This window comes from Lactuca saligna, chromosome 9 (assembly GCF_052625555.1).
Source record: "Lactuca saligna cultivar CGN05327 chromosome 9, ASM5262555v1, whole genome shotgun sequence".
NCBI lineage: Eukaryota > Viridiplantae > Streptophyta > Magnoliopsida > Asterales > Asteraceae > Lactuca > Lactuca saligna.
Genome location: NC_136425.1, coordinates 194,101,275 through 194,118,943, shown reverse-complemented (window position 1 = coordinate 194,118,943; position 17,669 = coordinate 194,101,275). Strand labels below are relative to the sequence as shown.

General features: G+C 38.2%; 2 protein-coding genes across 2 annotated transcripts; one reads left to right on the top strand and one right to left on the bottom strand.

The window, feature by feature from the left end:
* Positions 1-3,789: 3,789 nt before the first annotated feature.
* LOC145017077 (secreted RxLR effector protein 161-like) lies at positions 3,790-4,488 on the top strand. Its single transcript, XM_078975170.1, has one exon. It carries the CDS (start codon positions 3,790-3,792, stop codon positions 4,486-4,488), a length of 699 nt encoding a protein of 232 aa, XP_078831296.1.
* A 7,917-nt stretch (positions 4,489-12,405) lies between these two features.
* On the bottom strand, positions 12,406-17,161 carry LOC145015836 (phosphoribosylaminoimidazole carboxylase, putative / AIR carboxylase). Its single transcript, XM_078974309.1, has 18 exons — positions 17,024-17,161; positions 16,433-16,497; positions 16,117-16,320; positions 15,813-16,028; positions 15,633-15,744; positions 15,465-15,527; positions 15,246-15,384; positions 15,098-15,153; positions 14,925-14,998; positions 14,670-14,817; positions 14,400-14,573; positions 14,231-14,318; positions 13,790-13,903; positions 13,559-13,656; positions 13,290-13,407; positions 13,112-13,206; positions 12,847-12,953; positions 12,406-12,733 (listed from the first exon to the last, which is right to left on the bottom strand). The coding sequence occupies exons 2-18, from the start codon at positions 16,438-16,440 to the stop codon at positions 12,640-12,642; spliced, it is 1,908 nt and encodes a 635-aa protein (XP_078830435.1). The 5' UTR covers positions 16,441-16,497; positions 17,024-17,161; the 3' UTR covers positions 12,406-12,639.
* Positions 17,162-17,669: the final 508 nt, after the last annotated feature.

Here is a 17,669-nt window from a genome sequence, read left to right as displayed (position 1 = left end):
AAATCATATGCTCCATGATAACAACCATGATGAAGGATGGGGATTCCGTCACGAGCCGCATGCAGAAAATGCAAAGGTATGTGGATCGGTTGCTGAAGCTTAATGTGAACTTCCCTGAGGAGCTTGCAATAGATATGATTTTGCACTCTTTACCATCGTGCTATGATCAATTCCGCATGACATATCACATGAATAAGGAAGAGGTCACACTCAGCAAACTTCAGGGACTTCTCAAGACCGTTGAATTAGGTCTTAAGGGGAAGTCGGTTGTTAACACTCTTACTCCAAACTCCACTCCGGTTTTGGCAATCAGGAAAAGTCGAGGGAAGAAGAGAAAGAGTTCTTCGAAGGGTACCAAGGTTAGGAACCTTGATGGCTCTTCTTCAATTGGAACCAAGAAAGGTTTCGTCACTCCTTCTTCTAACCCAAAAGAGGATGAATGCTTCTATTGCTATGAAAAATCACATTGGAAGCGGAACTGCCCAAAATACCAGCAAGTTGTGAAGGATGGGAAAGTTAAACCCAACCATGGAGGTATTTACACTATCATTTCTAATAACTCACCCCATTCTAAATCTTGGGTCCTTGATACCGGTTGTGGTATTCACATTTGTTGTGTCTTGCAGGGACTAAGAAGAAGTGAGAATGTGGAGCAAGGAAGAATAAACTTAATCATGGGAATAGGAAAGTTACACCTGTCACCAAGATTGGAGTTTATACTTTGTCGCTAAGTAATGGGTTAAATTTAGATTTGAATAAATGTTGTTATTCGCTAGAAATGGCAAGAAATATTATTTCCTTTCATGCATTGTATAAACAAGGTTTCACCTTTTCATTTGATAATGAAGTTGGTTCGATTAATGCTTTCTTTAATAATGTTCTTTATTTTAAAGCATTACCTTGTGATGGTGTGTATGAAGCTGTATCTGTTGTAGATAACTTAGGAAATAATGTTTTTTATATTGATTCTCCTAATAATAATAACTTGGATAAAGCATCATTATGGCATTATCATCTAGGACATATAAGCAAGAAACGCATAGGCCAACTCCAAAAGGATGGAGTCTTGGAGTCGTTTGACCTAAGGTCAGGTGATAGTTGTGAATCATGCTTACTTGGAAAAATGACAAAGTCGCCCTTCACAGGCTCGTGTGAGAGGGGTGAAGGTTTGTTAGACCTTGTACACACGGATGTGTGTGGACCATTCAAACATGCCACAAGGGATGCTAATCGTTATTATTTGACTTTTACTGATGATTACAGTAGATATGGATATGTCTACTTAATCAAGCATAAGTCAGAGACTTTTGAAAGGTTTAAGGAATTTAAACATGAAGTCGAGAATCAATTGGGCAGGAACATTAAGATGCTTCGATTCGATCGAGGTGGTGAGTATCTTAGTTCAGAGTTCCTCGACTATCTAAGGGAATGTGGGATTGTCTCACAATTGACACCTCCCAGGACACCGCAGTTGAATGGTGTGGCTGAGAGGCGTAATCGAACCTTGTTAGACATTGTTCGTTCCATGATGAGTCGAGCTTTGCTACCAATCTCATTCTGGGGGTATGCCTTAGAGACTGTCGCCCATATCCTTAATCTAGTCCCTACAAAGAAAGTTTCCAAAACTCCTCACGAGATGTGGACTGGTAAAGTACCCAAACTAGACCACATCAAGATTTGGGGTTGCGAGGCTTTCGTGAGACGCGAGACTCATGATAAGCTTGAACCTCGAAGCGAGAGGTGTATTTTCATCGGCTACCCACAGCAATCCTTTGGTTACCTCTTCTACAGACCTAGTGATAATGTGGTCTTTGTAGCAAGAAGAGGAGTCTTTCGAGAAAGAGAGTTTATAAGCAAAGGAGACAGTGGGAGGCAAATTGATCTTGAAGAAATTCAAAAGTCAAGTGGTGAAGGAACTTCAAACGCTATCCCTCAACTTGAGGAGGAAACTCCTGTTGAGCCAATTGACGAATATGTACCTCTGAGGCGTTCCACGAGAGTTAGGAATGCACCTGAGCATTACTATGGTTTCCATATTCCTGCAGAAGGTGAGACACTTATTAGTGATGAGACACTAGTAGGTCTGGATGAACCTAACAGCTACGAGGAAGCCATGGCAGGCCCCGAGTCTGCTAAATGGAAAGAGGCTATGGATAGCGAGATACAATCCATGTATGAAAATCAAGTTTGGAACTTGGTTGACCATGTACCTGATCGTAAGGTAGTTGGGTGCAAATGGATCTTCAAGAAGAAGACCGACATGGATGGTAATGTACACACTTATAAGGCTCGACTGGTTGCAAAGGGCTTCTCTCAAATTCCTGGAGTGGAATATGATGAGACCTTTTCTCCAGTAGCCAAGATTAAGTCTATTAGGTTTATGTTAGCCATAGTTGCATTTCATGACTATGAAATTTGGAAAATGGATGTTAAAACCGCTTTCCTTAATGGAAAGTTGACTGAAGATGTTTACATGAGTCAGCCAGAAGGTTTTGTCAGCAACGAGTACCCTAATAGAGTGTGTAAGCTTGAGAAATCCATTTATGGATTAAAGCAAGCACCTCGCAGATGGAATCTTTGCTTTGATTAAAAGGTCAAGGAATTTGGTTTTTCTAGGACTGAAGATGAATCTTGAGTTTATGTCAAGGCTAGTAGGAGTATAGTTAAATTTTTGGTATTGTATGTGGATGACATACTACTCATAGGAAACGACACCCCAACCCTGCAGGAAGTAAAGTCCTGGCTTGGGAAGTATTTCGCTATGAAGGACCTTGGTGAAGCTGCCTATATTCTAGGGATAAGGATCTTGAGAGATCGGAGTAAAAGACTAATTGGACTTAGTCAGAGTACTTACTTGGATAAGGTTTTGAAGAGATTCAGCATGTAGGACTCCAAGAAAGGAGAGTTACCCATCCAGAGTAACGTCAGATTGAGTAAGACACAAAGCCTTAGGACTGAGGCTGAGAAAGTAGAAATGAGTCGAATACCTTATGCTTCGGCTGTAGGATCGATCATGTATGCTATGACGTGTACTCGACCTGATGTAGCCTTTGCCCTGAGCATGGTTAGCACGTATCAGGGGAACCCTGGCAAGGCACACTGGACTGCGGTAAAGAATATCCTCATGTACCTACGAAGGACTAAGGACTGGGTCCTTACCCTCGGTGGGAGTGATGAGTTGAGAGTTGTAGGGTATAGTGATGTTATCTTCCAGACTGATAGGGATAATTTCCGCTCGCAGTCGAGCTGGGTCTTTACCCTAAACGGAGGAGCAATTTCTTGGAAGAGTTCCAAGCAAGAGACAGTGGCTGATTCAACTTGTGAATCAGAGTATATTGCAGCAAGCGAGGCGGCAAAGGAGGCTATATGGCTAAAGAACTTCATCGGAGACCTTGGAGTTGTACCAGCTATCAAAGAGCCAATGGAAATTTTCTGTGATAGTGAAAGCGTTGTTGCCTTAGCCAAGGAACCAAGGGATCACGGGAGATCCAGACACATCGACAGAAAATACCATTTTATTAGACATCGAATAGAAGAAGGACTCCTCGTGGCAAAGAGGGTATCATCGGATGAGAACCCAGCAGATCCCCTCACGAAGGGACTGACTCAAGTTAAGCATCTCCAGCATGCTCGGAGCATAGGGCTAAAGGATGATATTAGATTTAGTAGTTAGATAACCTCGAAATTTGTAAAGTGTAATTGACATTAGATGATGAATAAAAGATCTCTGTTGATCCCTCTGGTGAATCAGTGGATCACAAGACTTATAGAGGTATCATTGGTTCGCTAATGTACCTCACCGCAAGCAGACCTAACATTGTCTTTGCAACTGGTGTGTGTGCAAGGTACCAGGCTGATCCAAAAGTGTCACACATGACTGCAGCCAAACAAATTCTTCGGTACCTAAAAGGAAGCAAATCTCTGGGTCTATGGTACCCCACAGTCAATGACTTCAGTCTTCAAGCATTTACTGATGTAGATCATGCTGGATGTAAACTTGATCGAAAAAGTACATCTGGTGGATGTCAATTTCTAGGAGGAAGACTTGTCAGCTGGTCCTCGAGAAAACAAAATTGTGTATCTTTATCTACCGCAGAAGCAGAATACGTGGCCGCAGCTAGCTGTTGTTCCCAAGTCCTTTGGATGAAGACACAATTGCTAGACTACGGGTACAGAATGGTGCAGATACCAATTTTCTATGACTCTGAAAGTTCCATAGCGATCTCTCATAATCCTATTCAGCACTCCAAGACAAAACATATTGAGTTACGATATCATTTCATCAAAGATCATATTCTGAAAGGTAATATTGAACTCATCTTTGTTCCTACCCATGAAGAGATTGCTGATGTCTTTACAAAAGCACTTGACTCTACAAAACTCAATGTATTCCTACAAATGTTGGGAATGATGAATCCAGACCCGCAATTCTTTTTGAATTGTTGGCTACTGAAGACCATCCTTGGTCTCCATTGCCGTTCTAACTGAGAATTACATATGATAGATGATTTTAGTACTACAGTCTAGGTACCGCAACCATATGTCATACGTATCTCTCATGGGTCATAATGGTTTGCTATTACTAATTTTTGTACAAGTGTTTTCCTCTCAGTTCCTCACTGCAGTCTTTCCTTAGTTCATCCGCGATGAAGATTCTCAACCGCAATGACGTTTTCATTCGTGATCTTTGTGATAATTTCTCAACTCTTGTTTTCAACTCAAAAAAAAAAACTTGTGTGCTATTTAATGATCATTCATTAAATAAAATAAAACATTCTCATTGAAACTGTCACCTTTCAAAAAAAAAACTTCTATCAGACCTATTTTAGGGATGATGACAAAAAGAACATATTTCCATCCAACTCATCCTTAATTTGTCCTTTCCTCTCCCAAACACGTCCCATCCGTTACACTTCCTCTCGCATCACCCCCACGATTACCTGACGTATAAACATGCGTCCTCCTTTACATTAAATGCAAACCGTTTTTGGAAATCTCCCAAAATCTTTTCCAACCCATTTTAAATATGTGGCTGAGATTCAATCCATATTTCATCGATTCCCCCAAAAAAACCCATTGTTTTATCCTCTTCTTATCTTTTACCTAGGGTAAAACCTTTTTCACCCCCCTTTATAAACTCATCTTCTTCTCCATCAATCCTTTACGCTTTCTGAATATCGATTGTCTCTCTCAACTTTCTAAAACCTCCATAACTCTCAAGAACTTTTTCTCACAATGGTGAAATCTAGTGCATCCAAGAAGCAATCCAAGGCTTCAGGATCTGTGAATCCAACAGGTTCCGACTCTCCAACAATAGATTCAAGCAATTTCAGAGCAATTTTTGAAGATCACCCCTCATACAATGCCCCAACCAAGCTTATGATCAAGTTTCTCAAGAACCATATTCTGTTTGGTCCATTCGATGCTTTTACAGACGTCGTTCCAGTTTTAACACTCTCCAAATGTGTTTTTTCTGCATATCGTCCATTGTAGAACCCCTAAGAAGTGCATCTCAACCTCATCAATGATTCTTTGGTCATTTGACCAAAGAGAAATTCTTATCCGCCATTAATCTTCTGATTCACCCCTCCATCAAGATTTTATCACCATCAATGTCTGACATCACAACCGCACTCTACCAGATGGGGTATCAGAAACCAATCCGAGGTATTGGTAAGTTTAAAAAGAACCAACTACCTGCGGTTTGGCAGTTTGTGTGCCACTTTGTCATCCGTTGTCTATGCGGTAGAACCGGAGGCATCGACAACATGGGATTGAAGCTGCTAGAACTGGTGTGGAGCATCTACACAGGCCACGATGTCAACTATGGATAGATTCTTTGGGATGATTTCCTCTAATATATCCCCAAAGAGCACCAAAGGGAGAACCCAACCGAGCTCACATTTGCTCGGTTCTGGTCACTATGCATCTCAGACTTGCATGCGGATGCTGGCATTGACATGGGCAGTGACATCAACTTCTTTGTCACTAAGGATCTAAAAGGGTACAACCCTATTTCTGACCAAACTTTATTTGGACCGATCCGCAGGCTTCCCACCCATATTCTTATTTTTCTTGGTCTTGAGATTGCTGATGTCTCAGACCACATTGAGGCTACGGAGGGTATTGCCCCATACCCTTCTACCCCGCCTCTTCCATCCGCAGCCATTATCCCTGAAGGTACCGCGGTCCCCTCTGCCACTACACTATCCAACCTTTCTCAAAGAAGAAAGAAGTTGGCATCCAAGAAGAAACAAAGCACACCTAAGAAGGATGCTCCAAAACGAACCGCACCCTCCAAGAAACGCAAGACAAAATCTTCCCCAACCGTATCTAGCGCTGATTCAGATAAGGATAGGTAACCTATCTCTATCCTCAAGAAAAGGAAAACAACCGAAACCTCTAGCCATATGCATGACCGGACAAATGCTGAAGTCTCTAAAAAGGCTCTGGTAGTCCTTGGAGTGGTTGCACACCCATTCGATACCTCTATCTTTTCCGAGTCAGACTCAGAAAGTGAGTCTGATTCTCATCTACGTGGAGACTCCCCCCCCCCCCCCCCCCCCCCCCGTGAACTCCCAAGTGGATGACACTCATTCACGCCCTAAGGTCTTCAGGGCTTCCCGACTGCATTGCATTTCCCCATAGGAGTTGCACTCCATCCATCTTTCTGTTACCCAAACACTACAAACACCTTCCCACCCGCAGGGCAATTCTTTCTCCCATGCCAGAACTGGGCCGAGGTCAGACTTGACCACGGGTCAAGGAGACCGAGGAAGCCCAGGAAATCCTACTCTGCTTTCATCTTTTACAGGTGGTTTAGGCATGGTGAGCACAAATGTGCAAGGATCCGTGGACTCGAAGGACACTTCGGTGCGTTTTGAAGGATTTGACGGTGATAACTCAAATGACTCCTGGTTACAGTATAACCCAGTAACCGAGTCGGATAAAAAGAAGTATGTTGCATTCAAGAGGGCTTTCCAAGCTCGCAAGGAGCAACAGATCAAACAGGAGATCCAGTCTGTGGCTAGGTATTGGGCAAATGTCATCAGCAATGCCAATACCGTAGCCACAATTCAAAAGGTTCAAAACTGGACGGATCAGATGGCAGAAACAATGCTGAAAGCTCAAGCTTCAGGCACAGCTGCAGGTACCTCCAAAGTTCCTCCTACTCCAACTCCTATTCCATCTCCCACTCCTACATTCAACCCATCACAAGATGAAGGGCCTGCAATCGAACTAAGCTCAGCTCCTACCTTCGGTCTTGATGATGAAGACGTCCAAGAGGTCAACAAACCCTCTCCTTTTGACGACGACCTGATGATGTTTGATGAAGAAGAGGATTCCAGTGGTTCTCATCATTCAACTTCCAAGCCTAAAGAGAAGAAGAAGAAGAAGAAGAAGAAGAAGAAGAAGAAGAAAAATGTTGTCACCCGGAAGGAGTTCATGAGCCTTCAAGCCAAAGTAGATTAAATCTTGGTTGCGGTTAAATCTACTCAACCTCAATCTAAAGACACTCCAGGACCGCAGTCATTGATTGAAAGAATTGAACGACTGGAGATAAGGGAGCGTATGGCTACTGAACGCATCTCTCTCAAAGTAGAGATGGGGATCCGGTCCCTTGATAACAACCGTAAGGCTGATCATAAGGACTTCATAGTTGCAGCAGAACGCCTCATTACTGAGGTGACCACAATCAAAAAGGATCTTCAAGCAGCCATCGCAGATCAAGCTGCTCAGTCTCAGAAAGTGATGAGACTCATACTGCTTATGAGTCCACTATCTCTGTTCTTCACGCAACCATCAACAAAATGCAGAAATCTCTTACCTCCAACTTCCATGGCCCTAAGATCCTCCAGCTTACCAAAGAAATACATAAGCTACTCTTCAACTCCTCCACTCCAAACAATTCCAATTGGCAGAGGCTATCAAAGCTCAGTTTTAAGAAGTCTGTGCCAAGGGGGATGGACTTAAGCAATGGGTTGAGGAAGCACCGGCATTGCATTCCTCAAGAGGGGGAAGTGAAGAAGAAGAAGAAGTCCACCACTCTGATACATCTATCCATCAGAGTCCCCCTCTCACCACTGAAAAAAATCCAACACCGCAACCCTCACCGCAACCATCTCAACATACCCCATCTCCCTACACTTCACCTCAAAAGCATACTCCCAAAAAGCCTGAGACTCCTCTTCACTTCAAAAATCTTGAGGAGAACATGTCATCCGCAAGCTCCACAGACTCCCCTGCCACAGCCCAAAGAAAGCATGATTGGAAGGCGGCCAAGCTTGCTGAACTTATCTGGAGAGAATGCGGATTCAACACTATGATAGATGAATCCTTGATTAATTCATGGGTCAATCCGCACCGCAGGCTATTGGATGAAGACTACACCCCGCACCTCACATATGTTGAACCCTATGCTGATGGATACTGGGATATTCTAATTTCTCCAAATGCAAAATACTTTGCAGTATTTGAGTCATTTGACTGCAGCCTTCCTGCTCACAAACAACTGCCAATGGAGTTTGAAAGACTTAACTGATATTATGCTAAGCATGGCTCCTCTATTGAGAATGTTTGGTCTAACGATAGACCATCCGCAGTCAAGAACTACAAGATGCGGAAGTTTATGAAGGCTGATTTCATCCAGTATACCCTCACCAGAAGGGAGCATGACTACATCCACACCCAGGCAGACTTCCCATGCATGAATCCGGAAGAAATCTTCCTTATTGCCAGGGTGTTCCAAAACAAGGCAGAAAAGCACCCTAAAATGCAAATAGCGCTTGAAAAAGCCAACTCTTTTCTGAGGGATACAGTCTGTGACTTTGCCAAGATAGATGCGGATATCTACCCCACCATCATCAAGAAGTTTGATCTCCCACCACTTGAACCTATGCCAATGCCTACCGAAGGCTTCGAAGAAAGATCACTAGGCGCAACAAACTTCTCTGAACTTGGAATCATATTCAAACGGAAGACTGACAATGTCAAATACTTCATTTCGATGAATGCCATGCACCGCCTGCCCAAGAAACAACTTAACATCTGTCAGACCGCCGTTGAAAAATCGAAGCATACTACTGCAGAAGTCAAGTTTGAAATTTCAAGAAGAATCACATGGCTAGAAAATGTCAGAAAGTTCTGGTGGATTTTGATCAAGTTCCTCAAACTTGATAACTGAACCGCAGTTAAAGAGGTCACTTAGGGGGAAATTATTGAATCATAAAAGTGATCCTCTTGAACTCAGCTACCGCAACCATCTCTCTACCGCAACGGTTCAACACCCGCAGCCAATCCAGCACCCAGAGTCAGTTCTTCATCAGCAACCGCAATCAGTCTTTTGCTACCACAGTCTACTTAACTAGATTACTTTATTTGTCATTTATGTAATACACTCTATTATCCAGTATGCCTTGCACGGCTGCTTATAGAGTTGTAGTCTAGTATAGTTCAGAGTCCCTATAAATAGAGACTTATTCTCTTGTATTAAATACCTCTCAATCACTGATAACTTATGTATTATTCAGAATACATTTCTCCAAGTTATCTTCTTCATTTCTCTATCTTTCTATTCTTCTTACACTCAATTGGTACCAAAGCATATCTGATTATAACCTCTCTCCGGAGCAAGTCCTTATGACTTCTTCACTAAGTTTGATCTCACTTACTAACATTGGTTTGAATGCATTCCAAGTTATGAATCAACTTAAGTGTATTCTTGATATAGCAATTGTTGTCATGTACATTACTTTATGTTCCGTATCTAACTCACTAACTTCTAACTATTAATATTATTGTTGAGCTAACAGATCCTTGAGATTAACTATTCCGCTATATACTTGTTCTAACCATTTTGTTCAAGTGTGTCTCAAAGTTTTTCTCTCAACATCTAGCATCTCAAGGAGGTATAAAGTCTTTATCTTAACGAGTTAATGGATAGATCTTTGGATCCCCCCCCCCCCACCCTTTTCTCTATCTCTTGTTGCCTTGGATGGTTGAACCTCATAAAGTTTGCAACTTTATGAGTCTCCAGGCCACTTGGAGCATTTGGCTCTTTTGGATCTAGTTTGGAATTGAGGTTTCAAGCCATGCATGGAATCTTAGCATTTTTGCCCTATTTTGACATAATAAGAGCTTAATACATGCATTAGACATGCATGTCTGAAAACCACCGATTTTTTATGGTGTGCTTGGTGTTAGAGACTCTTTTGAAGCTTTTGGTCAAGAAACCTTATGATTGGATGGTTATTGCTTAAGCTATGAAGTGTTTTTGGATCTTAAAGTTGAGATCTATACATTTTGGAGGGTTCTATTGGATAAAGTAGGAAACTTTATCCATCTAGACCCTATTTTGGGACCAAATCTGGGTTGGAGACCATTGGAATCGAAGATATTGGTTGAATGCATTAAGCTGCTGAAAACCCTGTTACCACGACGTGGCAAGGGGCTGGTCACGACTGTTTTGTCGTATTTGAAACCACGACGTGGCGGTCAGTTGAGTTAACTTTTCATGACCTTTTTGACCCTTTAGCATAGTTGGACCCAAAGGGGTATTTTGGGTATTCTGGTTTATATTGAGAATTGGTCTCTTACCCTAGTTTGGACTCATAGTGGAGTCATGATCCAATTATTAATTGGATGTTATTTTGTAATTATAGCGCGTGAGATTTTAGTGGGCCAACAGTCAGAGAGTTATCTGTGAGATTCAACAGTCTGAGGTGAGTCTCCTCACTAGGTTTAACGGTTCTAAGGCACCAATATCGTCCCATTTACTTTGTTAGGTAGAATGCTAGTTGTCTCTTTGATACTTGTATGGAAGAACAGGATCTAGCCCCTGGCAATTATATGAAAGACCAAGATCTGGCCCCTGGTAATTGTGTGAAAGACCAGGATCTGGCCCCTGGCACTTGTACGTAAGACCGTGATTTGGCCCTCGGCATTGTATGGAAAGACCATGGTTTGGCCCATGGTAGGAAATGGTTATAAGACTATGATTTGGCCCATAGCATTTATTTTGTATGGTATGTGGTATGTTGGGGAACTCACTAAGCTTTAGGCTTATAGTTTTCAGTTTATGTTTCAGATACTTCAACCAAACAATATAGTTCTTCCATGATTGTCAATACTAACAAATATGCCAAATGTCATGTCGTATGAATTCACCTTGTATGTAGTATCAAATACCACAACATCTCTGTATTTTTGGTACAATTCAAAACAATGATCATGACATCAAAAAATATGTTCTAGCCTATTTTCACTATCTAGTGTAAATGCATATTGAAAATTAAGATTTTCACTTTTAGCACTTTTACAATACTCCAAAAACTCTTTGCATCATTCTGTAAGTGTAGTTCATGATTTTTGATAAAAGGTGTATATATATATATATATATATATATATATATATATATATATATATATATATATATATATATATATATATATATATATATATATATATATATATCAACTATAATAAATGAATATCCAATTTGCCAAATGTCAATCTCTCATTAATTTTGACACTTATCATTTTGTGATATTTTTGAAATAAATAATATTCACATGTCAATTCTTAGGTTTTTCAAATTTTAAAATTAAAAAGTCACAAAATATTTATATATTTATATATGTAAAGTATTAAATGTTATAAATATGATATTAAATTGCAGTTAATACATTTCTTTATTTCTTATTTCAAAATTTTAATTTTAAAAATATTTATTGTTTACACTTTAATATTTAATTTCTTTTTTAATCAACCCGTGTAATACACGGATTTTATACCTAGTATACTAATAAAAGAATAACTTTAATATTATTTTGACATGTGTTACTATAATACAACTCTTCAGTAATATTATACCACGTGTTAGGAAGATATATTAGGCAAATCATTATCATAATTAATGACAATAAGGTTTTAAATAATATGATTTAAACCTTTTATAGAAACATTTTTTTTTAATTATATGTTCAATTTGAAGCTAAAAATAACTTCAAATTTTTGGTATATCTCTTAATTAATAATTTGATTAAAATTATTTATTTAAAATAATTGATTAATAAGTATGAATTTTTCATGATTACTGTTGATCATAAGTTTCTATTTTTTTTTTCTTAGAATGAAACTCACAAAAAAGAAAAAACTTTTAAATTTGTAATTTTTTACAATTTTACTCTTGAGATATTCCCCCTTCCCTCTCCGCGCAATTTTAAGCCATAATTTCTATGCAAATTCTTAATTTCAATATATAATAGTATTGACTTCGGCCACCAGGCGACCCAATCATTTTCGTCATGTTGGACTGGATTTTTATGGTAAAAATGGAGCTAAGATTTTTTAGTATTTTGGGTTAAAGATTGTTTGATAATCTCTAAATAGAATTGTTTATGGGATAACAAAAAAGTATGTTGCTATTCCCTGCAACTTGCCCTAATAAAGGGGTAACATAAACAAAATTGTTCAACCATACATTGGACACGCACTGCAAATTTAATGACCAAAATACCCCCCATAATACCAACTTATGGAGGAAACAGCTTCCAGGTTGATTGAGGTTAAAAACTTAAATTATTCCTACATTTAAAATGTTGAAATCTATTACACTAAGAAAATAGCAACAAACTTTTTCAAGATTCTAAGTAAGCTTCCCAACCCACTTTTTCAAGCTTCTCGGTTTTTTCCAACACTATGTCTCTTGCATCTTCTTGGAATTGTACCATCCTGTGAAAAGACAATTATGCCCACGTCACATGTGTGTCCAGATTTGATTTTGTGTTTTAATTTTATCTTTGTATTTTTGTGTGTATTCATAGAGAGGGAGGGAGAGAGAGAACCTTGCTTGAAGGGCAGTATCGGAAACTCCCAGCATTCGAAGAGCTAACAAGGCTGCGTTAGTGGCATTATTGATTGCAACTGTTGCAACAGGAACCCCTCTTGGCATCTACAAGAAATAGCAACGTACTTTCACTTATTCACAAGTTTCAATATTTTTACAACAATAGGAAAAAGTAAAATCAGAATAGTATATTATAATAAACAAATAGATGAGATGAAAGTAGATTGGTATTTTTTGTATCTATATAATATAATATAATATACCTGAACAATTGAGAGAAGGGAGTCAAGCCCATCTAATGCAGAAGCACGTACAGGAACTCCAATAACAGGTAAGGGTGTCAATGCAGCTACCATACCTAATTACATTACACACAACATGTTCAAATAATCATTTATATATTTTAAATTTGGAAAAAAAAAAAAATGAAAAATACAAAACCTGGCAAATGGGCTGCACCCCCTGCACCAGCAATGATAACTTGGATGCCTCGTTCTCGTGCAGATGAAGCATAAGAAAACATCAATTCAGGTGTTCTGTGTGCTGATACTATTCTAACCTTCATGTCATGCATTCATCCAGGAAGGATACGTTATTTTAATATCATAAATCATAATAAAGAGCTAAATGCAATAAATAATGCTATAAGAAACAAAAATAAAGGGAAATACATTACTATTTCTTGCATTTAACCCTTATAATAACCTCACCTCAGCAGAAACATCAAAATCTTTCAAAACTTTAGCAGCTTCTTTCATCACTGGAAGATCTGAATCAGAACCCATTATGATTCCAACACGTGGGGCCACTGCATCACCAACATAAATTCTTCACCATTAATTTTAGACCGGTTTGGTTTCTTTTTCTTTCTAAAGATGTGGATGAGGAGGGCATTTATGTCCTTTTGCACAGATAAAATTCTACTAATTTTGGCTGGGTACCTGGAGTCTCATCTGCATTTTCTTCATTTAGAAGTGATTTCACACGTGCTTCCACAATGCCCATTGATGGGCCCACAACCGTGATGTGTCCCATCTTCCTTTGCTTTCGCATATCTAAAATAAGCACAAAGAGTAAATTACAATTTAGGACCATGAGTATACCTAATTTTGGTTCTTGTAACGTTTTTTTGTCATGGTTCCAAGTAAAATAACCATTTTTTGTCCCTAAATAAAGCTGATATTTGCAATTTAGTCCCAACAATATAGTCATTTTACTTTTAACAGGGACCAAAAATGTTGCAAAAAACCTTCAAACAAGGACCACATTTGCAAGAGAAAAACTTTTGGGGACCAAAACTGAAAAATTCAGCTATACTCAAGGACCAAAAACGGGCTGATTATATCAAAGTAAACAAATAATTTGTTACATGGAATCCATACCCGGCTTATCATACCAATGAACAGATGCCCCTGGAGTACACAATGCCCTTCTAATAAGCTCATGTGCCAAAATAAAACCTCGTTCTCCCTATACACCATTATCACATATTAAATACACTTTTCTAAATTTAATAATTCATCTATTGAAAAATTTAATAAAACTTAGTACCTCATCTTCACCTAAAATGTTATACATAATGGAAGCTGGAGCTTTCATTGATGGATCACCAAGAGGAAGACCAACAACTGCCCTCAAATGTTGCTCATATTGTGAAGTATAACAAGACTCAATTGTATGGTGTCCACTGTTATGAGGCCTAGGAGCAACTTCATTTAATAAAATCTGTATTCAAACATAATAATAATTTCAGTAATTTTATACCTAAATAAAAATGTAAAGAAAGAATCAAAAAGTATTATTAGAAGAAAAAAAAAAAACCTGGCCATCTTCTGTTAGAAACAACTCAACTGCAAACACACCAGCACCTTCCAATGAAGCAACAGCTTTTGAAGCAATATCAGTTGCAAGTTTCATAATCTTCCATGACTCATTAGCAGGAGATTTAACAATGTGACATATGTTTTCCCTATAAAAATAAATTAAAAGAAACCACATAACATATAATATTATTATTAATTCATACTATTAGCATAAATAATAAAAATAACTACATCCAGATATGATCTTTCTTGCCTGTGTACAGTCTCCACAACAGGATAGCATGATATAGAATTATCTCTACCTCTTGCAACAATTACTGCAAGCTCCTAAAATAAACATGAAATTATTGGAATCGTTATATTATATAAATTTCTTTTTATAAATATAAATTGAACTCCAAATACATGATTATAAAATATACTGACCTTAACAAAAGGTGCCCATTGCTCAACATATAATCCATGACCAAATCCTCCTAGAGCTGCATATGATAAATATATTACAACTTTGTCAAGGCTAAATCTTATTATAACACCAAAAAGATTAATAAAATATAAAATTATAAATTAGTACCATTTATAGCAGAAGTTAACACTTCTTCACTTTTAGCAACAGCATTACCCCTTCCATCATAGGCTAGCCTTCTACTTTTTACCATTAGAGGATAACCAAATTGTTCACCTGCTCTTTTAGCACTTTCTTCATCTTCTATCTGTCCCACTAAAAAATATAAATTATCTTTTTTTTTTCAGCTAAAGATTAATAAAATAAAATGGTACTTAAAATCCAGACCTGTATGAACTTTGGAAGTGGAATGCCATGTCGAGAAAAATGAACTTTTTGAAGAAACTTATCCTGTGACAAAAAACTATTACTATCATCATTGTGTCACCATAATCCAACATACAACGTTACTTAAAGGGGCAATATTAGAAATATTTAACAAAGAAAATAAAATACCTGGATAATGCGAATGGTAGAAGCTTTAGGCTGGCAATCAACCCCTTGTTTTTCAAGCTTCTCCAAAGTATCAGCATCAACATGCTCAATTTCAACTGTTAGTATTTCACACCTATGTAGAAAAGTCAAGTTAGATTGGGACACATTGACCAAAATAGGATCCAAAATGTTGACTTTAACCTCTTAGCAAATTCTTCAACTGTGGTGCTATTGTCATAGCTTCCCACCATATGATGGTGGCATATGGTACTTGCAGGGCAGTTGACCATAGGATCCAAAATGTTGACTGTTATTGACATTTGGGAAGCTGCTTGACAAAGCATGCGTCCTAACTGTCCTCCACCTAAAACACCCACAACTGTTTCAGAAACTCCATGAGCTGGTGCATTCTCCTTCCTACATTTTTGAAACTTAAACAGGGATTACAGAATAGAAATCCTAAATTCATGAAATTATATATAAAAAATGTTGTATAAGTTATAACCTTTGTGAAACATCAGTTTCCATGGATGCACGACAAGATATCGAGCGATTAACTTGTTGGTTGATCATTGAACATGAAGAAGAAGGGCATGAAGAAAAAGATGTGCTGTTGAAGTTCCTCTTTTGTAGTTTATAATGTGAGGCTGGAGTAACACCAACTTGATGGGTGGGAGTGTTGTGAAGGAAGCTGCTTGGGCTCAGCATTCTTGTAACAAAACAGTAACAGTTAGTAATTTTATTGATAAGAAGGTGAAATATTGCATTTCATGTGAGATAGAGGAGGTATACATATGAAAATAAAAGTAAAAAGTACTTACAAATACATAAATATGGAAGAATCCAAGAATTTGTGAAATGAATTTGGTTAAAGATCCGCAAAGGCCTGCAACAATGAAACAATAGAATTATAACAACTATCCCTGACCTCAAAAGTAATAGAAACTTGTTAATCCAATTTCCCATGTAAAAAGCAATAGTCCCCGTCCAACTTGGGTTAAAAGATGAACAAGAAAATCACCATAATTGATTTATAAAATAGAATCTAGAAGGTTTATGAGCAAGGAAAAAATATGATCCAAGTATTCATCTGCAACAACATATTCAACCTCAATTACATGAATTTGACCTAAACATTCAAAAACCAAACACTGTACACCAATGCATGGCTACCAGACTAATCGATTTCCCGTTAATTCTTTAAAATAGGTCCGAATAAACTCTAATCATCTGGAATGAAAATAGAAGGAAGAAGATAGTAAGCTCCGAATACACAGGGAGAACGAAATCAAACTTCCCGACATTATTTAACTGTAAAATCGATGTCCGATTGGAGATATAAACAATAAAGCAAGTTGGACCAATAAAGTTTGGGGGAATCAGAAACTCCTTTACTAGTGGAGAAGACTTGCCCTTGGTCGGAGTTGCTCAACGTAGAAAACACGCTGCCGTTAGATACGCCGTCGTGAAGAGCTCAAAAAAGTGAGCTACAGAGAGACAGTGATTCTGTGAACGAGGGAAAATAAATTAGTACTATTACCTTTTCTTTAACCTATTTTTCCTTACCCTTATATTTCGAGCTTTTAGTGGACAGACCCCCGATCTTTTTGAAAAGTTATCATTTTAGTCCATCTACCAAAGAAAATATCAAAGCTCAACCAATGGTTTATGGTTCCTTCACTCTGAAAAGATATTAGAGTAAGTGACGAAAATAGTCCCTGAACTACGTGATTTTTTCCATGTTTAGACTAAAATCCAAACATTTTTTTTCTAATATAGTGCCCTTACAAGTTACAACAAGGTTTTATTAAACGTAGATCTGGCAATTCCAGATACGAATAACACAAATCTGTAAGAGACATGACACGACACAAATACATATTGAAAATTGAGATAAAGCTTATTTCTTATCGTGCAATCATATCGTGTTAAATTCATGGTTGATACGTTTTCATGATATGAATATACGAATTATCAAGTCTAGTTAAACATCCTTGTGTCCTCAACTTTAATGACTTAGTTGTTAGATCAATGAAATTTTGAAAATGACGAAATGTA

Bases quoted from the DNA above. Each gene is read 5' to 3' on its own strand.
- LOC145017077 (XM_078975170.1), top strand. From the start codon at position 3,790: ATGTACCTCACCGCAAGCAGACCTAACATTGTCTTTGCAACTGGTGTG.
- LOC145015836 (XM_078974309.1), bottom strand. The intron at 14,574-14,669 runs GTTTTTTTTTTT...GTTTGAATACAG, and splicing joins TTCTAACAGAAGATGGCCAG to ATTTTATTAAATGAAGTTGC. The intron at 13,657-13,789 runs GTACCCAGCCAA...TTGGTGATGCAG, and splicing joins AAATGCAGATGAGACTCCAG to TGGCCCCACGTGTTGGAATC.